The 22,910-nt window shown below is 43.4% G+C and overlaps 1 protein-coding gene across 5 annotated transcripts in view; it reads right to left on the bottom strand.

Moving 5' to 3' along the window:
* KIF2A (kinesin family member 2A) overlaps positions 1-22,910 on the bottom strand; it is a 97,388-nt gene that overhangs the window by 4,183 nt on the left and 70,295 nt on the right. For all 5 annotated transcript variants that reach the window (XM_061618997.1, XM_061618982.1, XM_061618991.1 and 2 more), the window contains 3 exons: positions 21,016-21,166; positions 14,147-14,248; positions 9,050-9,185 (listed from right to left, as the gene is read on the bottom strand). In XM_061618997.1, coding sequence (XP_061474981.1) covers positions 9,050-9,185; positions 14,147-14,248; positions 21,016-21,166 — 389 coding nt within the window. The remainder of the gene's footprint in view (positions 1-9,049; positions 9,186-14,146; positions 14,249-21,015; positions 21,167-22,910) is intronic.

The following is a 22,910-nucleotide window of genomic DNA, read 5'->3' as shown; positions in this document are numbered from 1 at the left end:
TCTTCCCAAAGGGCCAATATTCTGGTGTGTTTTGAGGGGGGAAACCTAACAGTCTCCACAGACATGTCTTTATAACTCTTCAATGCTGTATGAACATTCTCAGGTCCAAATATCCCTGAACTGGCAACTTTTAGGAGTGGAAAAGGTGTTGACCCTTGCAGCTTGATCTTATGCAACACTCCTGAATGACTGATGTGACAACGCCATAATTACTGAGTGGCATTCCCTTATTATATGTTATTGTTGTTGTTGTTGTCGTCATTATCATTTTCATTTTATTTTCCTCTTGCTTAGGGACTCAAGGTACATGGAGCTAATAATGGCCATCAAGGTACTCTGTCAAACAAGAAAAATGCATTAGCATATGCCACTGTAACCTGAGCAGTTTCTGAGACAGAGGAGAAACAGAAATAGCCCATCCTTGAGACTTGTATCAGGAGCAGCAAACACCCCTGAGAAGTAGAAGGGATGGACTTCACACATGGTGCATTGTGTATAAGACTGTTGTGGCTATGATTTATTAGAGATCATTTTGTCACTTCTTTCTACATTCAGAACATACCATATCTAACCCCAAATGATCCAATGTTATACTGAGCCAGCAGTTCTGATAATAAACAGACTGCCCAGTATGGGACATTATGGAAACTACCACTCACATTACATTAGAGTGCAATGACCACTCTCTGCCTCTGAGAGGCTGACTGCAGCTTCTCATTACTGAATGTGGAGGCTGGAACCCTATAACTCTTCACCCAAATTGTCCACATATACTGTACTTGGAAACTGTGGCAATGTAGTGGAATGGTGAGTAGTAAGATTTTGCTGTGGAATAGCATGAGCCTTAAAACAGAACTGATGACTGTTACTGAGCAGTAGGGTGCACTTGATGCACCTAAGCTATTTTTCTAACAGTTGTGTCCAATGGTTGTGCCATCTCTTTTGGTAGATGAACTTTGGCCACTAAAGTAACCACTGGCAAATTAATTGCTAGGAGTCAGAGTTTATGCATAAACTCTGGGTCTGGAAAATAGTATTTATTTGCTAAAACCATTAGTCTTTTAGTCTGAAGAAGTGCTTCCCATTCAATCTAAGTATTTTACTTAGGAGCTGGACTGGAATCACCTTGTGATTAGTACTATGTTCTTTTGGAACCTCTGTGCTTTGGATCAGTTGGTTTGTCAGGATGATCCAATGCTGCTAGCATTCTACAAAACAAATGAATAAAATGTTGAACCTTAACTACATGTGAGATACTTTCTTTTCAGTCTGTACCAGGAAGTTACTTCCTTCCCTCTCCTCAGTATCTGGTGTCACCTGAGGATCAAGGGGATTAGTGTTCATAGCAGCACCTCACTGTCTAGCAACCTGTGATGTCACCCTGAACTCTGGCTCCTTGGAATTGCATGCAAGTCTGGGAACAACACCCTCCTCATCTGAAGCAAAATTGTGCCCATGATATGGCTTTCTCCTAATCTGACTGTGCGTCAGACTAATTTTATTTATTTATTTATCATCATCATCATTTTTGCATGACTTGGCGGCAGCAATTTGTGGATAACCAGGCTGATTAGACCGGCTGTGGCTGAACTGAGAAACGATGCACTGTGAATTATAAAACTGCAGTGCACCCAATGTGCCACTATACGGCGCTGTTGAGCGCATTTGAGCCGATGTACCTCAGCAAATGAGAGATTTAACATCTTCCAGCCAAACTTCTCTTATCTGCTGCAAAAACTGACGTAGATCAGATAAGTGCATGAACTGAGTGTCCTGCTCAGTTGATCTGAATGTAGGCAATTAGCACATATAGCCCCTGCATTTTCTTTGTAGAGACCATAGTTTGGTTTTTAATGAAGTGTCTTTGTTTGTTGCTTGTGCCCACAAATTCATCACCTGATGAAGATAACACACATGAAGCAGCCCCTAGTACTTGCATTTGAGGTGGGCACTGCACATTTGACAGAAGCTCAAGCTCAGCTACATGCTTGATTGCAGTTTGCCAAACTAAATTAGTGTGCTTCAATTGACCAGGGCATCCAGGCCACGCTTCCCTCATATAGCATGTCTTCCTGGTCTCCAGCAACTCTGCTGCCCTTGTAGTGGCCTTTAGTTGCTGCCGAATCACTGCCCCTTAAACAAGGTGGACGTCACACCCTCCAAAGCACTACCTAAGACTATTGAGGGAACACAGCAGAGTTGCTCAAACCAAACAATTTACAATTCCATAGACATCATGAGTTGACTTTGCCATCCTTTATGGAAAAGCCTCAAGGTGGACTGCCCTTCCACCTATGAACCATCTATATCCTTCTCCACAGAGACAACTGAATCATCATACACATTCTGTTGGTACAGAAGTTTGCAGACAAACCACTGAGATGCATCAGCCTTGGTGCTCTACCTCTGGACACATCCTGTGGGTCTGGTGAAGCATTGTCACGTGTGCTCTGTTGCCCCTCCTGCTCATTAACAGTATTGTTTGGCTGACTCAAATGAACACTGTGCTGCAATGTATTGGAAGGCGATTATTCACTGATGCAGAGTGTGCTTGTGTAACTTGCTGCATTTGTACAGGTGCTCTGTGAAAAGATGGGCAAAATGCAGCTAGTTCTGCAGAAATGTCATCCACCAGGGCTCTCCTAATGTGATTTAATGCAGTAGGACTTAAATGGAAAGATTTGCTGAACTTCCTGATTGAAAACAGAGATGGCAGCAGAGATCAAATTAACTGTCTGTGTTGAATCTTTATGCTGTTGCTGCTGTTTTTGACCAGAGGTGGCAGCATTACACAATGGCACCGTATCTAAACAGGTCTATGGAAGTTCAGACCGCTGGGTGTGCACTCTTCTTCCTCTGAATTTGATCAGAAAAGGACCAAAGGATCTGGAGCCCTTTCGCCCTCAGGGAGCATCTCATCTTTTGTTGCCACCCACTGCTGGCTTTGCTCTCCCATGTAAACTGCTCTTCTGCACTCTAATGTTGATAGTAAAAATGCATTTTTACTTTTGTCTTTAGTTTTGGAGGCATTTTCCCTCCCTGATTGCTCTGCTACCACATTGCTTGCAGGGTTTGCAATGCTTTTGTGCATGTTTCTGGCCACTCTCTGTGCTACCACAAGAGTTAATGGGCCACCCGCTGCCTGTGAGGCTGTTTTCTGTTGCCCAAATGGCAGCCTTCTGCACTCTAATAATGTTGGTAAAATTGTGTTTTTATTTTTCTCCTTAGTTTTGGCAGCATTTTCCCTCCCTGATTGCTCTGCTACTGCACTGCTTGCAGGGCATGCAGTGCTTTGCTGCCGATTACTGGCCTCTCTCTGTGCTCCCACAAGAGCGAATGGGCCACATGCTGACTGTGAGGCTGTTTGCTGTTGGTCAAAATGGCGGCTGCCTCCATGCGTGCTGCTGCGGCTTGTCATTTTGACTGCCATCTTGCCTGAGCGGGCTGTAGGCACTACCGCACCAAATGCTCCTGCCACTTTGTGCCATGACTTTAATCTTTTAGAGTGCTCTGTAGAGGCTTTGTTACGATCCTTCTGTTTTTAACCAACATATCTTTCTCTGAGCTGGCTGAAGGCGTTACACCAACAGCTCTTGTCTCTTTCTGTACCGATTTTATTTTTTGGAGTGCATTGCACTGCTAGAAGGTTTTCTTCTCCTCCTTTCAGAAAAGTCTTCTTTGTCACAGGTGAATCAATACACAGAATTTATTAGATAAAACAAAATTAATATGAACACCTCAGCTAACTATCTAGGCAATTAATTCAGGGTATCACAAGCTTAGCAATCAATTTAACAATATAATAAATTGACCAACAAGCATAACAGACACTTAACAGTCACTCAGACACATACACAATTCATTGAATAAAACTGTAAATGACACTCAAACACAAACCACTCAGAAAGGAATTCAGACACAACAAATCCACAACAGGAGGTAAAGATTTGGTATTCTAAATAAGGACATAAGCCAGCCAGACTGAAGAGCAAGGTGAAAACAATACTGCTCAAGCCAGGCAGGAAAACAAACTGTCACTCCATGGGAGGGAATAAGGTGAGAGTCCTTTGGAGTGTTAACTCTTTCCTGCTTCAAGCAACAGGAGAGGAAGACAACCCACTTGGGGGTGACCTGGTGCCCACTGGAGAAGCAGTACTATCCTTTAATCCTGCAGCAGCAATCAAACTGGGATCACATGCTACACTGTTATACTTATCAAAATACTTAGAACCTTGGTGTCTAACCCAATTGTCACTCATCACATGTGGTGAAATGGTTACTGACCTGTGGTGAATTGGTGCTTTACTTCTACCACCTATTTTTTTAAATCATATTTTATACATGTATCAGTTCAAACAAGTGTCTACCCTCTGCCCTTGATAATCATGGATCCATCCTTGAATCCTATACAGTAGGGCCCTGTGATGTTCCTATATTAATGTATATATGGTAAGTGTTGGTTGTTTAGAAGATACATGGTAAGTGGAGTGAAAGAGGGGGAGTGAATGGGCAGTAGAATGCGAGATGATTGGCTGAGTGTTTAAAATGGCTGAATGTATAAAAGAGTGAGAGTGGAGTCAGGGGGGGAGAAGAGAACTGAGTGGGTTGCTTGGTGGGGTTTAGAGAGTTGTTTGCCAGGAGGGAGGTGGAGTTCGGATTAGTATTGAGTAAAACCATATGCTTATGTGCCTTAAGAAGAAATCTTGTTAATCTTGTTAGCTTTGTTATCTGTAATAAATACTTAATTTGGTTTACCAAAGGCCTGATCCTTGGCTGGGGTTTCACAGACCAGAAGGGAGGGTAAGGTAATGACCAAGGCTGAAGGGGAACTGTAACAAATGGTGGCAGCGGTGAAGAGAATAACAATACCAGTATTCAGAGTCTCTGGGAATACTAGTATTGGGACGTTACTGGTGGTTGCCTAGCAGGGGGATCTGTTGAGATCTGTGCTAGAGCGAGGAGAGAAACCATAAGAGAGAGCGGTCCGGACTGGTGGAGTCCCTGGTGGTGCCTAGTGACAGGCAGTAGCCACGCGCAGGTAGGAACCTGACAGGGAGAGCCAGGGAAGGACGCATCACACGTGGTGGCAGTAGCGGTGGGATACAAACAACAGAGAATCCAGATACGAACCAAAGAGAGTCCCAAAGACACGTGGTGACAAAGGAGACTACGTCACAGGTGTTGGCTGTAGCAGTGAGATACGAATACTAGACAATCCCTAATAGTTGTGTGGCAAACAGAAATAACAAAACAAGATTACTTGTGAGAGTGACTGGCAAAGTGTGTGTGGCAAAGAGTGAGTGAACTCAAACACCATGGCTGAATACATAAAAATGAAAAGAGAGGAGCTGGTGGAGAAGTGCATAACATTCAATTTACCTCACGAGGGTAAAGGGGTAGATGAATTGAGGGTAGCACGTATAGGATTTGCAACTGCCCAGCAAAAACAACCTGTCAGGGAAGAGACCCCAGAAGGATATTTAAGCAATCCCGCTTATATAGAGTACTTGAGAGAGAAGTTAAGATGGGAGGCTGAGGAAAAAGACAAGCAGAGGGAGTTGGAAGCTGAGAGATTGAGGGTGGAAATTGAGAGAATGAGGATGGAGGCTGAGGAAAAAGACAAACAGCGGGTCTTTGAGGCTGAGGAAAAAGACAAACAGAGGGAGTTGGAAACTGAGAAGGTGAGAATGGGGTTTGAGGAGAGGGAGAAGCAACGAGCAGTGGATGCCGAATTACAAGTAGAAAAGTTAAAATTTGATAGAGAGAAATTTCACTCTGAGGAGACAAGGAAAGAGAGAGATGGAGCAAAAATAAAAATTACTCCAAAGGACTTTGCTGTCTATGAGCCTGGTCAAGATCCTCAAATTTACCTCAGCACCTTTGAAAAAGCAGCTCAGTTGTGGGGGCTACCTGAAGATAAATACATGCAGTATTTATCAAACCTGATGAAAGGGGAATTGGCTGAGGTATACCAATATTTCCCCTCAGACAGGCCCGTCACCTATGCTGAATTCAAAGAAGCAGTGTTTAAAAGATTCAGACTGGGGCCTGATTATTTTAGAAAGCTTTTCAGAAACTGCCAGATACAGACAGGGAGGTCTTTCGTGGAGCTGGGGGCAAAACTGATGGACATATCTGGGAAATGGCTGACAAGTGCAAAAGCTCAGTCTGTGGAAGAGGTGAAAAACCTCATGATATTGGATCAATTATACCATCAGTTACCACCAGAAATAAGGCTCCTGGTCAAAGACCGTTCCCCTACATCGGTGCAGGAGGCCGCAGAGATGGCGGATCACTTCGCCTCCAACAGAACTGGCTGGGTGGGGAAAACATCAAGAGATTTTAAACCCAGACCATATAACGCTGGCAGAAGGGATGTGGTACCACAGAGAGTGAGTCCTCCAGTAAAATCTGAAGGGCACAGGACACCCCAGAGTGGATCTGTATACCCTAAAAGTGAGGAGAAATTATGCTACAAATGTGGTAGACCGGGGCACCTACGTTTTCAATGTGAGGTTGCCAACCCCATTAGTAATCCTGCTCAGACAAGGGCAGTAAAAACAGAGCCCAAGGCTTTAGAAAGAGCGAAAAAGGTTCAGTTCTGCCAGATAAACTGGACAGACGTAACAGACCTTGATTCAAGTCTGAGAGAGGAAGTGAGTGTCACAGGCCCCACTTTATGGCACTCAGCTACTTGGCGTTTTGCTAATGCGGCGGTTTTCAATTGTATCCATATTATTTATGTCCGACGCTTGTTCCGCTTTTTCGGCATTTGTAAGGTAAGCAATGCGTGTGCACCGAGTGAGCGAGTAAGCGGGGGGAGCGAGTGAGTGGGGGGAGAGGGCAAGCGAGCGAGCAGGCAGGGGGGAGGGTGAGCAGGTGAGGGGGAGAATGAGCAAGGGAGCCAGCGGGGGGCAAGCAAGTGAGCAGGCAGGGGGAGGGCGAGCGGGAGGACGAGCGAGTCTGTGTGTGAGCTCACTGTGTGTGAGCTTGAGGGAGGAAACTACGTTTTAAGGGTAAAGGAGGAATTATTTTCAGTGCCTCATTGGAGCTGTTCAGAGCTGGTGAGGGGCAGTGCTGCTTGGCCACCTGAGGGAAGAACAGCCTTTCCCCCAGAGGAGGAGTGCCAGCCGCCACTGAACGTGCCCTTTTCTCCTCAGCGGCTTCCTCATCAATACTTTCAGCCAGAAAGATGCTGTGGCGGTGCCGCCATTCACCCACCCCTTTTCCTTGCAGGCCCCCTCAGAGCGTCCAATTGTGTGTGGTCTCTTACCAAGTATCCCCCAATGTAGCACGCCATCCTGTCTTCCCACCTCCGCCTTCTCCTCTGGGCGGCTCCGTCCTGCTTTGCCAGCCTCGGTAAGCAAGGCTTGTGAAAACAGGGCCGCGCCAAAACTGGGCACGAATTCCTTGCTTAGCAGGAGGCACCCATCCATTTACCTACCCGTTGCCTCGCCCGCCCTCCTGCAGCCCGGCGCCCTGAAGGGGAAGCGCCGTTGTGTTTAATTCCCCTCCCCCAACCCCTTTGACTTTCTGGAGCACAACATTTCAATTAAGAGGTTTGAGCTACAGTGCACCAAGTGAGCAAGCGAGCGGGGGGAGAGCGAGTGAGTGGGGGAGAGGGCGAGCAGGCAAGTGAGCAGGCAGGGGTGAGGGCAAATGGATGAGGGGAAGAACGAGCCAGGGAGCCGGCAGAGGGCGAGCGAGCAGGTGTGGGCAGCTCCCTCCCTGCGATCCGTGGCAGGGAGCCTGCCACGGAAGGGGAGCACTACTCCCCCACCATAACGAGGACTAGCGAGCAGGGCGGGCAGGGAAGAGGGCAATGCTATGTTCCACTTTTTGGCAGTTTTCGTTTTTCGGCAGGAGTCTGGTCCCTAATTTACCATATGAGTGGGGCCCTACTGTACACTTTTCTGGCTTTGAAAAATACCAAATTGTTTTTGAATTAATGCAAGATGCATTTCACTTTGACATCTACAATTTTCAACTCTAAAGAGCTTGTGAGGCTTTTTTCTTTGGAGAGGCACCTTTTCAAGACGGATGTGATTTTACTTCAAATCACTCAACATATGAAGGTTGATTCAGTTATTACAATGTGGATTCATATTTTAAATCAAGATGAGTTCACAGTTCTGAACAGTTATTCCAAAACTCTTTTCAATTTTTGGTTCAGTGTGGTTCAGTGAATCAACTTTTTTGGTGGTAAAAATGGTGAAAAAATCTAGTCACAGATATTAGACAAAAAGTTGGAGACAGAGTTGCGATGTATTCTAACTGATTTTGTGTCTGATTTCCCTGTACTACTTAATGAAAAGATGTGTCAGACTTCTCATTAATTCTGTCAATAAATAATTTAAAACACTGTGTATTTTTCTACCCCCAAAACAGTGTCATGTGGTGAAAATGTTAACATATTCACCACAATTTTGGCAAATATGAAAAGACTGTTGGACACTGCTGACTTAGAATGTCTAGCTCCCCAGATTTAGGGTAGAGACACACTGTTCAAGTGTTTCTCCACCTCTCTTTTCTGATAATGGGGGCACATGATGCTAGTTAAACTCCACCCTTTTTTACTCTAAAGCCTGGTTGGATCAGCTCCAGTGTGTTTTTTATTTTAAATTTGGCGTCAGGCAGATTTTGCAACAGATTGGTACATCAATCCATTTGCTTTCCAGGTATGGCCAATGGAAACGCTTTGCTGCTGCAGGTTCAGGAACAGACAGTGATCGGCCCAACACTTTGCTGTGAGTTGTCCCAAAAGGTCTGAAGTCAGCAGTGAAGAAGGGAGGTGTGGCCAGCAGAGGGCAGAGTTACTTCAAAATGTACCCAGAAAAACTATTCTGGCTGCTTTTGTATTGACTAGTGTGCCCTCAGCCTGTCAACTGTGTGGCTGTCACTAGGGTTGATTTTCTCCCCCTACTAAAACTACGCTTTTAAAAATAAATAAATCTTGAAACCCACTAAATTCTAACACAAGCCACTTGTCACTCTTCTGAAGTTCTTAGATTCACAAGAAGCCATTTCTAAACAGATATAAAACACTTACCCCGAAGTTCAGTCAAAATGTAAATTTTTTGCTCTAGGATTGCTTCAAGTTGTGTAGCATATGAATCCACATCATAGTCTACTTCTTCTGTCATTTCCAGGAGAGCTTTTTCATCTTCTAACCACCTAATAGATTCCTAATACAAATCAGAGAAAGAAGTAAAATACAACAATCAATTTGCAGGACAACAAATTATTGAGTACAAAGCTCAACTTAAATTTTGCTGTCCTTCTCAAAATGAACAAACAATCCTATGATTAAACCTTTTTGTAAGTATCAAATACTGAAAAAACTTCCTGTTTCAATCATCTGAAAGAAGCTCCACTGCTGCTTAGATGAGGACTAAAAAACAGATTAGGCACATAATACAATTATCATGCTGTAAATATATTGTGATAAAAATTATATTAAGCATTTAGAAAACAGTACAAGACTCATAGGGAGTTTCTAGTTCTTTTAAGGGGTGTTCACACATCACTGTACCCAGGTACAAGCCCCCTGTGCCTGGGTTCTGCTGCTCTTGAGAAACAGTCTACACGTAATGATTCGTGTAACTGTCCCCTGAACAAAGAGGTCTGTTGTTCATGTATTGACTCTCTCTGCCTTACTGTTAAGAGTTTTCCTCCCTGGGGAAAGCCTGAGGCTTTGTTCTAAGCAGGAGCAGCAGCTGCAGCTACCAATCAGAAATGGGTGCAAGAAAAGTCTTGGTCTACAGCTGACTGGAAAAGAGGAATAAAGGTTAAATGGAGGCAAGGGCAAGAAAGAGGAAAGGGAGATCAGCCTGAAGCAGAGCTTCTGTGTGCTGGCAAAAAGTGAGCATAAGGGAAGAAAGAAAGCAAAAAAGTGGGGGGTAGGGTTTGCTTTGGAAGACTCGCACTGCAATTTTAAAAATGTCTACTCAGAAGTAAGTCCCATTGAATTCAGTGGGGATTAGTCCCAGGTAAGTGTAGTGCCTAAAAATGTGAAAGAGCCCTGTCAAGGAAGCTAGAGCTAGGAGTAGACTGCCTAAATTGTTAATTTTTAAAAGTTAAGTTTGGTTTACAAACTTAAATGGAGTTCAAGTTTCTTGTGAGCTCAGAAAATTGCTGTCTTGAAAGAAGGCAGGAGGCAAAGAACCAGAAGCCTAGTGAAGGGAGAGAAGCGTGGTGGGGGGGAGATCTACTGAGGCACTTACTCTCAGGTAGGTGGGGTTAGGATACGATTGCAGCATCTCTTTGAGGAGAAGTCAGGAAGAGGTGAAAGGACAGCAGAGAGATAACACAGAGAGAAAAGCTGGCAGGGGAGGGGATCCTAAGACTGAAGCACAGCTTGTGTGGCCTTTGTGGGCTGTTAAGTGAAAATTGCTATCTTGGGAGAAGGTGGAAGGAGGCAGGAAACCAGTAACCTAGTAAAGGGGCGTGCAGGTGGGTGGGAGAGACTAGGAATCTAAAGTGACAGTGCAGGCCTAACCATGTCTACTCAGAAGTAAGTTCCACTGAATATAATGGGGTTTACTCCTGAATAAGTGAGTATGGAATTGCAGCCTTTAACATCTAAATTCAATTTTTCCTTTAAATGTAGCACAGTGGGGAGGAGAGCCTGGCTGAGAGTCCAGAGTCTGTGAGTTCAAATCCCCGCTCATGTCTCCTGGGTGTAAAGGGCCAGCTAAAGATCACCCCCACAGTGAATGGCTCAGGGGTTATGTGCCCTGCCACCTGTGCAGCCATGGGCAAGCTGCATAGTCCCAAGCAGCCCAGTTGCCCCCCAGCTGGCAGTTGCTGACAAGGAAGGGGCTGGCTTATGCAGCTGTGGCAAGCTGAGCAGGCCAAGGCCAGCTGGGGAGGACTAGCCTCAGAGGGAGGCAATGGTAAACCCCCTCTGAATACCGCTTACCATGAACACCCTATTCATAGGGTAGCCATAAGTCGGGATTGACTTGAAGGCAGTCCATTTCATTTCATTTATCAAAAAATATTAAAATAATATTAAAATAAAGAAAGATTATAAAATTTTAAATGTTCAATATGTCATGATGGGACTCTTGTTGTCGTTTGCTGAGGAGTAGCACAGCTACTCTTCAGGATTGTACCACAAATAGATTCCAAAAAAAGTCTGTTTAATACTTGTTCCAAACCCCTGTGACATGTAATGAATAATAGCTGCAGTCAAAACTCTAAATAACTTAATGGATAGGTAACACATTGCTCAGAGATTAAAAAGGTAAAGGTGTCCCCACACTTACTGTGTGAGTCGTTTCCAACTCTTAGGGTGACGTCTTGCGACATTTACTAGGCAAACCGTATATATGGGGTGGGATTGCCAGTTCCCCGGCACTCAGAAATTAGTTATCAATAAATATTAGAAGCTTTGGCTAATAGTTATTCCTTGTATCTTAACAAAATCCCAAGCAGTTTACTCAAAAGTAACTTTCACTGCTCCATGGCGCTTAGTCTGAAATAAATGTGCATAGGATTGTAGCCTTATTTTATTTGTTGTATTATTTCCTTCATAGCCCCCCTTTCCTGCAAAGAACTCCAAATGGCACACATAGTCCTGCATCTTACCAATATATCTTCAGAACAGCTCTGTGAGGTAGTTTAGGCCGAGATAAGGTGACTAGTCCAAAAGGCATCCACTGAGCTTCATGGGCGAGTAAGGATTTGAACCCAAGTCTCCTATGCCCTAGCCAAACAGTCTTATCACTGCACCACACTGGCTTTGGCAGAACCTGCACACTGCAGTAAATCACAATATAATATGAATTACCCCCTTGTAGGTTTGCTATAATACTCTAGATCAGGATGGGTAGACTTCAGGTTTGGTACTGATTTTTTATTTTTTTTACAAAAACCCAAGATTCACCAACCACAGCCAGCCACAAAATTTATACACTTAGAATTAAATAATTTTTAGCCCAGAGATTTGTTTTGAGTTCAAGAATTGAACTGAAGGTTCTGGTTTTGGTGTACAAAACCCTATACAGCTTGGGACCAGAATATCTAAAAGATCATCTTACCCTTTATATACGCAGTCCATCACTGCGCTCTGCAGGTGAGGGCCTCCTGCAGATACCATCAGAAGGTCCATTCTGCACAACATAGGAAGCGGGCCTTTAGTGTTGTGGCACCTGCCCTTTGGAATTCCCTCCCCTTAAATATCAGACAGGTACCATCTGTGTTACCTTTTCAGCACCTACTGAAGACCTTCCTCTTTCAACAAGCCCTTGAAGTAGAAACCTAATCCCAGTCTGCATCTGTTTTGGAATTGCTTTTTAAGATGTTTTTAAAGATGTTTTGTTTTAATATATTTTAAAGTCTGTTTTTAAGACGTTTTAGAGTGTTTTATTTGCCACCCTGGGCTCCTTCTGGGAGGAAGGGAGGGATATAAATTTAATAAATAAATGAAATCATAAAAATAAATAAATTGAGCTAATAGTCCTTCCACACAAAAATCCACTCCTGATTACCAATCCCCAGGCCTTTTTCTTTTCAGCAGTATAATGGTAGTGGTGGTGATGGGGAATCATTTTATTGTTGCCATTGTTAAACAAATGGAATGCAAATGGACTGTCTTCAATTTGATTCTGACTTATGGTGACCCTATGAATAGGGTTTTCACAGTAAGCGGTATTCAGAGGGGGTTTACCATTGCTTTCCTCTGAGGCTGAGAGGCAGCAACTGGCCCAAGGTCACCCAGTGAGCTTCATGGCTGTGTGGAGTTTCGAACCCTGGTGTCCCAGGTTGTAGTCCAGCACCTTAACCCCTACACCACACTGGCTCTCTTGTTAAACAATTAGGAGTTGGAAATCCTTGCTGATCTTCTGCAAGTAAATATGGATGTCCCAATACTTCTCAATCTACTTTTCTGCCCATCCTGCATCTAAAGTACTATCCAAAAGCTAATCACTGACAAAGATCATAAGAGATATAACTTTTTGATAATGCGCTGCAAATATTTCCACTGAAAAACCACAAAAACCACAGCCCAGAGGTTTCCTATTTCCCTAATACCATGAAAGGATTTCCAAGGGACAGAGTATGTTACAGTGGGAGGAGCAGGTGGAAAGCCCAGTTGAATAAAACAAGCTTCCCCATATTTATAATTTGAGTGCAATTCTGTGTATTAAAACACATATCCTCAAGAAGGAATCAGGTGTACCATGTTGAAAGAATAATTTCAGTTCAAATACTCTTTTAAGTAGCTTGGAGCTTTTGTTGTTGCTGTAGCCACCTTGTCAAAATATTTTCATATATAAACATTTAATATATTTAGGTCTACACTTACAGGGATTTATCTATGAGTAAGTCCTATTGAGTTCTACAGGACTTACATCTGAGTAGACATGTATAGGATTGTGCCATGAATGCCTGCATTAAAGAAAACCACAAACACTTTAAGAATAACAGTGAGAATTGTAATATTTTAATAGCTAAAATTTTGAGAGTTACAGAAGTTGGTATTTTCATTTTAAAAGTTGGTGTTTTAGTTTAAGAAGTGTAAGACACTGCAGGGAAAGTGAACAGAGTAAAACTACATTCCACTTTCTGCCACAACTCTTTCTATAAGCCTCGACAGGATAGGAAAGAATTTCAGGAAATATAACAGACCCAGCATGCCTTGTCTTGTTGCCAGTAAAACAGAATTGCTTCAATTGTGCTTTTAATAAGTGTCATTGAAGCAATTTTCTTTTCCTGGCAGCAAATGTGTATATAATGGAGACTGTACATTCATTGAATGTTACATGCGAGTAACTGTGCAAGAATTACAGCTCAACTACTTCTGAACCCAGGTATGGAGACTTTACGTTCATTGAATGGAATGTGTGAACAGGGCCACAGAAACTGTTTTATTGCCCCAACTGGCAAGTTGGGCTGAAATTAAAAGTACTACTTAAGGATTTGTAAGGGCTTGAACATGTGCAGTGCAAATTCCTATGCCCAATCATTAACTATTTCTGAAAATCCCTTCAGCTTCAATGATGCCTTGCCCTGTGGGATGGGACAAGCTGTTGTTTCAGACACACAAGTTCAAAGCCCTCTGCCCCCATGGTTGCACTGAGCTAGTTATGTGGCTCTGTGGACTCCAGCCTTTGTGTTAACCAGTGTTCCAAACAATTACCTGGAAGACAGCTCTGTGATCTTCAACTACTTGCTCTTCCATTTCCACCATCTGCGACACAGCTTCATGGAAAGTGAATAACTGTGGTGAAACTTCTTCCTCCTTTTCAAAACAATGAAGATTACTATAATTCTATCATTTCTATGTGTCAAAAAACCTTTTAAAAACAGAAGTTTAAAGGAAATGAAATAGGATACCCTGTTATCAGATTTGAGGGTCACATGTTTAGACCCATCACAAGTTATTAGCCATAATAGTGCAAACCACGTTCAGGGTCAATGAACATTTTTTATGGACAGCACTGATTACCAATGCTGAGAACTACAATCAAGGGATGACTATGTCCATTATACCCTGTTTGTCAAGTTCCCAGAGGCATCTGGATCACCCAATGTTGGGAGAAAGAACATTCATCCAGATGAACCTTTGAAGTGATCCAGCAAGACAAATGCTTATGTTCTTATGAGGCAAGGCTAGTCCAATGTATTTCCTCCAGTGCAATTGCAGGAACACACAGGAGGAGGGGGAAGGAAGAGAAGGAGAACCTCAATTAATACAGAGATGGAGATAGGCTGTCATGGGGATGCCTTGGCTACACAAGCCAAATAATAATATAATCTCTAGGGAATTCATCACAACAATAGGCACTAACAATTGCCCCAGAAGCCCTTTGTCTGACTGACATGACTATGCCAAGTTCAAGAAGAACATCTGATTACCTCCAAGGGCATACTAAAATATCCTCCTGTTACACAGAAGCAAAAGTTCCAACAAAGGAATAATCAGGAGCCACTAAGCTCCCAATTGTTCATTTGAAGTCCTGCTCTTACCTGTCCCACACCTAGCATCATGAATAGTCAACTGTAGGGGGGATGGCTGTGGCTTCCCCCAAATGGCCTAGTGGGCCACGATTGACCCGCAGCCCAGAGGTTCCCCACCCCTGCCTTGAAAGAATTAAAATTTAGCATGTACAGACTAAAGGACCCTCTAACTCTAAAAGCATTTTGCAAGCTCTTGTGTTCAAATATAGGTCCCACAAGGAGACTCTGTCCACTGTGAGATATCTAATAAGCATTGGCTCCCACTTCCACTCAAAAGTTCTTCCAGCCAGGTATGGATGCCTACATGTAGGACCACTCTGTCCTCTTGCCTGTCAGCTGCATAGAGACACTGGCCAATAATTGTCACTGAAGCAGCAGGTGAGCTCTTAATTAACTCCCATGATGTTACTTCCACCTGGTGTCTCCTCCTGTCTGCTGTCCTCATGGTGCTGCTACGTAAGAGGAAGGTCTGCAAGCCAGGAGCCACTCGGAAGGAAGAGGTTGAGAGAGGGGTTATAGGGAGGAAGGGAGGGATGTGGATTATGTGAGGGAAGGAAGCATATTCTGGGTAGGAGGATGAAGGTGAATAAGGATAGGTTGGAGGAGGGGGCAAAAGGTTTTTCTTTCTACCTATGCACCTCATTAACTTCCAGATTCCAGTTCACCCTTTCCAGCTACTTGTTTCTCATCTCTTGTGCCTACCTCAACTGTGGTACTGCTACTGCCATCTTAAGAGACTCTCTGCTTGTCTTGTGACTCCAAGAAGCTAGCGGTCAAGAGGACCAGGTGAAAGCCACATCCTGGAAGCTCAGGACTGTGTTGCCCCCCTAACACCAACTCCTCAGTGGTTTCATGCAGCTAGAAAGCAAGGAGGGCCCAGCTGGGACCTTAAGATCATAGTACAAAGATGTAGTCTCAGCCCCCTGCTTAGCTTAAAAGCAGCCAAAAGCTAGTCTAGTTTTCCAGGCCAGAGTGAAAGGCACCACTTAAAACTACAGGAGCAAATAAAATAAAAATAGAGTAAAAGCTAGTTAACCTTTCTTAGTACCACTAGTCAAAGTCCTTAAACAGCGCCCCCTCTCTAAGGCAGGAAGCCTGAGATAATCCTAAAGAGTTAAGCCCCAGTTGATAGTTGAGCCATCAGCCTCAATTAACACATCACTGGCTGGCAGCAGTAGCTGGCAGGGACCAGCCAGACACATAAACAGAGCACCCTAGCGAGGCAGCCTGCTCCACGAACTAGAGGGAGCTCCTAGCTGACGAAGCATCAAGGCCCCAGCTGACAAAGCATCAAGGCGAATTAAGCAGCAGAGCGAGTTCGGCAGCAGGGCGAGGAAGCCAGGGCCCCCCACTCTGCCCGTCTGTTCCCTGACCTCAATTAAACCGCAGTCTCCAACCCATTAACTTAACAAACCTTAAACAAAACTATGCAGGTAAAAAGCCAGCAGGGGTGTGGGGGCTTTCCAGTGTTTTGCATTGCCTGTAGCATGTACGACTATCTGCCTGTTGGACAGAAGTTGTGGGTGTGCTCTCGGTGCAATGAGCTCCTGGCTCTCCGGGAATGACTTCATTTCCTTGAGGCCAAGGTGGCTGACCTGGAAAAGCTGAGAGAGGAAGAGAGTTGTGTGGACGAGGCCTTCAGGGACATTATAGTTGTGTCCCACTCTGAGGATGATAGCTCTCCTGCTATCATGGACAACGATGGTCTTGGGGAAGGAGAGCATCCAGATGAGAAAGAGGGAAACGACCCCTTAGAAGGGACCCATTCCTTGGGGGATGAGCAGCTATCCTCTCGTGCCGATGATATATCTCCAGGGACTGGAGGAATCCTTGTAGTGGGTGATTCGATCATTAGGAATATAGACAGTGGGGTGTGTGATGGGCGTGCAGACCGCAAGGTGATTTGCCTGCCTGGTGCAAAGGTTGCGGATATCGCCCTTCGTTTAAATAGTTTGATAGACAGTGCTGGGGAGGAGTCAGTGGTCGTGGTGCACGTTGGCACCAATGACATGGAGAAATGCAGCCGTGAGGTCCTGGAAGCAAAATTTAGGTTGCTAGGTAGGATGCTGAAAGCCAGGACCTCCAAGGTGGCTTTCTCTGAAATGCTACCAGTTCCACGCGCAGGACCAGCCAGACAGGCACAGCTTTGCAGTCTCAACACGTGGATGAGACGATGGTGTCGGGAGGAGGAGTTTGGATTTGTTAGGCACTGGGGAACATTTTGGGACAAGCTGAGCCTGTACAAAAGGGACAGGCTCCACTTGAACCAGAATGGAACCAGACTGCTGGCACTTAAAATTAAAAAGGTGGCAGAGCAGCTTTTAAACTGACTGAGGGGGGAAACCTGACAGGAGCTGAGGAAGGTCTGGTTTGGAATAAACCTCCCCCCTGGGATAAAGACCAAAGAAATGATGAAATTTTAAAAGGGGTAGGCCTAGAAGTAGGCATTGTGAGAGCAGGGGCACAGGATATCAATTCAGAAGGGCAAAATTACCACAGGCCAAACCAAAAGTGCCAAAGACACTTGAAGAGAGACACTGCTTACAAGTGCCTGTACGCTAATGCTAGGAGCCTCCGAACCAAGTTGGGCGAACTGGAGTGCTTGGTCTTAGAGGAGAGCGTTGATATAGTGAGCATAACAGAGACCCAGTGGAATGGAGAAAACCAGTGGGATACGGTCATCCCTGGATATAAACTATATCGGAAGGACAGGGAAGGACGTATTGGTGGCGGTGTTGCTCTATACGTGAAAGAAGGCATTGAATCTAGCAAGCTCGAAACCCCAAAAGAGGTGGACTCCTCCACAGAATCGTTGTGGGTGGTGAAACCATGCCGCAGGAGGGATTTAATACTGGGAACGATCTATCGTCCCCCTGATCAAAATGCTCAGGGAGACCTGGAGATGAGATATGAAATTGAGGAAGCATCCAAACTAGGAAATGTGGTAGTAATGGGTGACTTCAACTACCCGGACATAGACTGGCCGCATATGTGTTCCAGCCACGACAAAGAAGCAAAATTTCTAGATATTCTAAATGACTATGCCCTAGACCAGTTGGTCATGGAACCGACCAGAGGGACGGCAACCCTGGACTTAATCCTCAGTGGGGACCGGGACCTGGTGCGAGATGTGTTGACGTGTGTGCGTTGTTGTGTGAAACAGCATACATTACGTTGGAGTCAAGTTGCTCAAGAAACTTCTCAGATGCATTAGATCAGGTTAAGAGTCTTTTATTAAGACATTATGGCTTAAGGCTTTAAGATCCCCCCCTCTAGGAGAGAAGTTCTTAGTTCAAAGACATTACACAGAAGACACAGCTTAACACAGATAGCTGCTAGAACTTTTCCCAGTCTATCGCGATGATTACCATAGCAACGGCCTTGGCTGTCCATTCCCAGACTGGGCAAAGACATAACTCCCCCTAGCTACAGTTTTTCAGACTTGATGGAAAACAAACTCAGTGACAGTGCGGTTCAATGGTCAACAAGATGTAAGTGTTGTCGAACCCAGAGCTGTGGAGTCGGTACGCCAGATCTTCAACTCTGACTCCTCTATTTTTCTACTGTGCAACTCCTTCATAAATACCAAATGTATATTAACCAGTAATAAAAAATTTACTGTAGTAAAATGGTAGCACAAGGCATTTCATCACCACCACATGAATCCAGAGCTTGGAAAAGTTACTTTTTTAAACTACAACTCCCATCAGCCCCACGGATTCTCAAAGAACTCAAATGTGAAATTGCTGATCTGCTAACTAAAATATGTAACTTGTCCCTCGGGTCCTCCTCCGTGCCTGGGGACTGGAAAGTGGCAAATGTAACGCCAATATTCAAAAAGGGATCCAGAGGGGATCCCGGAAATTACAGGCCAGTTAGCTTAACTTCTGTCCCTGGAAAACTGGTACAAAGTATTATTAAAGCTAGATTAACTAAGCACATAGAAGAACAAGCTTTGCTGAAGCAGAGCCAGCATGGCTTCTGCAAGGGAAAGTCCTGTATCAGTAACCTATTAGAATTCTTTGAGAGTGTCAACAAGCATATAGATAGAGGTGATCCAGTGGACATAGTGTACTTAGACTTTCAAAAAGCGTTTGACAAGGTACCTCACCAAAGGCTTCTGAGGAAGCTTAGCAGTCATGGAATAAGAGGAGAGGTCCTCTTGTGGATAAGGAATTGGTTAAGAAGCAGAAAGCAGAGAGTAGGAATAAATTGACAGTTCTCCCAATGGAGGGCTGTAGAAAGTGGAGTCCCTCAAGGATCGGTATTGGGACCTGTACTTTACAACTTGTTCATTAATGACCTAGAATTAGGAGTGAGCAGTGAAGTGGCCAAGTTTGCTGACGACACTAAATTGTTCAGGGTTGTTAAAACAAAAAGGGATTGCAAAGAGCTCCAAAAAGACCTCTCCAAACTGAATGAATGGGCAGAAAAATGGCAAATGCAATTCAATATGAACAAGTGTAAAATTATGCATATTGAAGCAAAAAATCTTAATTTCACATATACGCTCATGGGGTCTGAACTGGCGGTGACCAACCAGGACAGAGACCTCAGGGTTGTAGTGGATAGCACGATGAAAATGTTGACCCAGTGTGCGGCAGCTGTGAAAAAGGCAAATTCCATGCTAGCGATAATTAGGAAAGGTATTGAAAATAAAACAGCCAATATCATAATGCCATATCATAATGGCATATCATAATGCGGCCGCATTTGGAATACTGTGTACAGTTCTGGTCGCCTCATCTCAAAAAGGATATTATAGAGTTGGAAAAGGTTCAGAAGACGGCAACCAGAATGATCAAGGGGATGGAGCGACTCCCTTACGAGGAAAGGTTGCAGCATTTGGGGCTTTTTAGTTTAGAGAAAAGGCGGGTCAGAGGAGACATGATAGAAGTGTATAAAATTATGCATGGCATTGAGAAAGTGGATAGAGAAAAGTTCTTCTCCCTCTCTCATAATACTAGAACTCGTGGACATTCAAAGAAGCTGAATGTTGGAAGATTCAGGACAGACAAAAGGAAGTACTTCTTTACTCAGCACATAGTTAAACTATGGAATTTGCTCCCACAAGACGCAGAAATGGCCACCAGCTTGGATGGCTTTAAAAGAAGATTAGACAAATTCATGGAGGACAGGGCTATCAATGGCTACTAGTCAGAGGCAGTATGTTTCTGAAGACCAGTTGCCGGAAGCCTCAGGAGGGGAGAGTGTTCTTGCACTCGGGTCCTGCTTGCAGGCTTCCCCCAGGCACCTGGTTGGCCACTGTGAGAACAGGCTGCTGGACTAGATGGGCCACTGGCCTGATCCAGCAGGCTCTTCTTATGTTCTTAAGCTAACATTTCAGTGATATGTCTATATTTCTGATAATGATCTCTCTCATTTTTTCTGTACAGTTTGAAAATGTTTAAAATGTGCTCAGAATGGCCAGTGCATTGTTAGGAATTATTGGGAGAGGGTTTTAAAAAGTAGATCCGTTATCATAATGCCACTATATAAATCTATGATGTATCTACATTTAGAAAGGTATGTGCAGTTCTGATTGCCCCATCTCAGAAATGATAGCTTAGCTAGAGGGTTTGAATTTAACCCTTAAATTGAGGGTTTTTGAGTTTAGAAGGAAATGGCTGAAGAGGAGATGACAGCGGTTTTTAAAATTATGAACGAAATGGAGAGTGTGGGCAGTTGCTTCATAATAACTTGCATTCATGTTATTGCTGGGTCTGTTTTTATAATCACCCTGAATGCTCTTTGGAGCCATGTTTGGGAGGATATACATATACAAGCAATACTTTCACAAACAGGAAGAAGAATGTATGCAACATATCATTAGCTTCAATACTGATTTAATACAGAAAGTCTACTCCATGCTATCCTTACAACACATCAAGCAAGTACTAATTGACCAATAAGCTTGCATTTCTACTGTAATAAGAGCCCTTGGAAAACTGGTTAGTCACTGTGAGAACAGGATGCTGGACTAGATGGGCCATTGGTCCGATCCAGCAGGCTCATCTTATGTTTGAATGGGGTACATAAGATACTCACATTTTGTTCACAAAGTAGTTTGAGATCATCTCTCTGAGGTGAGCTCCCAACACCCCACTGCGCCTCCAACTCATCAATCTGATTTGGAGCATGATGCATGACTGGACGGATATCACCAGCAGCACTGGGATCAACTGTCAATTCCTTCACTCTACAGTTTTAATAAAAGTATGCATTTTAAAACGAGTGCCATTTCACAAGGGGCAGAAAAAAACCTTCATCAAAAGTCACAGGCAATTCAGATAAATGATGATGATGTCAACTTCATGAATGAGTATACCCTTAATATAAAGAGTCAAACAATACACTTGGTTACAAGATTAAACACTGTGTTCAACATATGTGTTGAATCACATTATTTCATACTAAAATTATTTCACATGCATTTAAAAATGAATCAATATTGCACTTCAATTATTCAGATGTAGAAGTGCCAGTACTTTGAAAGTGACATCACCACCTCTTATGCATGAGGGGAAATAACAAGCCTGGGCATGAAATGTTTGAAAAAAGAAAAGATGAGTAATAATTGGGAAAATGAATTGCAGGCCATGCAGTATCACCACCTGTCAAACAAAATGAAAACAAGGAGGAGGCAATGATTCAAGACAGGGAGAATAAGTGAAGGTTTGCCTAAGATTTACACATCTGAATAGAAAAAAATCACTATAAAAAAATAAAGATTCCATGTAAAGAATGAAGTAGACCTGGTGATCGAAGGAGAAAAGTCGTCATACTCATAGGAAGGAGAGAGATCAGAGCGACTGCCACTACCCTGTGAGAAGGGAATGTCCGAAGGACTAATTCCAAATTCCTTTACTCTGCAGCAGCAAGATATAGCAGCAAATTAAAAGAAAGTGTTCTTGTAAGGACAATGAAAATCACAGTCTCTATTATTTTAGTCAGTCTTTTATGCAACACTCTTGCTAATGCACAAACAACTCTCATGACAACCCCCCCAAGACAGAAGTCATTACTATAACATGAGGAACTGAAGAAAAAGGATGGTGGCTTAAACAAGGTCATCCTTCAAATCAACAGCGAGGTGGAATAGAAAGATTCTCCCAGGTTCAATATTCCCACAAATGGGCCAAACAGGTGCGTCAGAACTAAGCTGATTTTGTACAGCTTCAGACATAGAACCAAATCACAGCAGCTTGAACAGTTTATAAAACCAAGGTATTAGGATTATTCTCATTATACACTTTACAAAATATGTGGTTCTGCAGGTCATAGATGTCTACAAGTATTATCTGATTATAAACACTCAGAAGGTGGTATATTGAAAACTAGGTAAATTACACACAGCATAAGCAAATTCCAAGAACATTCATAAAAGATATTTGTATACCAAAGAACCAGTATTTCTATATAAGCCCGGCATCTTGGTGAACATCACAAGTATGTGTAATATAGTAGCTGTCCACCCACTGCTGTCACCCTACTACAAAACAGCCAATACTTGCAGTTATCTCAACAAAGGACCAATTCAGAGGTAAACAACTCAAGAAGTGTCAATTTTTAATAAAACAACAACAGTGTTTGAGGGTCAAGTATTTACTGCTGCCTTAGAGAAAGGCATGCTAAATGTTTATTATTGGCATATTTATTATTTATTTATTTAATTTGTATCCCGTGCTTCCTTCCAGCAGGAGCCCAGGGCAGCAAACAAAGCACTAAAACACTTTAAAACATCATAAAAACACATCTTAAAATACATTAAAACAAAACAGCATTAAAAACATTTAAAAAAACAACCTTATAAAAAGGTTAAAAACATTAAAAAACATATTAAACAACTCTGACACAGATGCAGACTGGGATAGGTCTCAACTTAAAAGGCTTGTTGAAAGAGGAAAGTCTTCAAAAGGCACTGAAAAGAAAGCAGAGATGGC

Source organism: Rhineura floridana, chromosome 1 (assembly GCF_030035675.1).
Source record: "Rhineura floridana isolate rRhiFlo1 chromosome 1, rRhiFlo1.hap2, whole genome shotgun sequence".
NCBI classification, from domain to species: Eukaryota; Metazoa; Chordata; class Lepidosauria; order Squamata; family Rhineuridae; genus Rhineura; species Rhineura floridana.
Note: the sequence above shows the minus strand (reverse complement) of the source record. Positions and strands in the feature narration are given on the sequence as shown.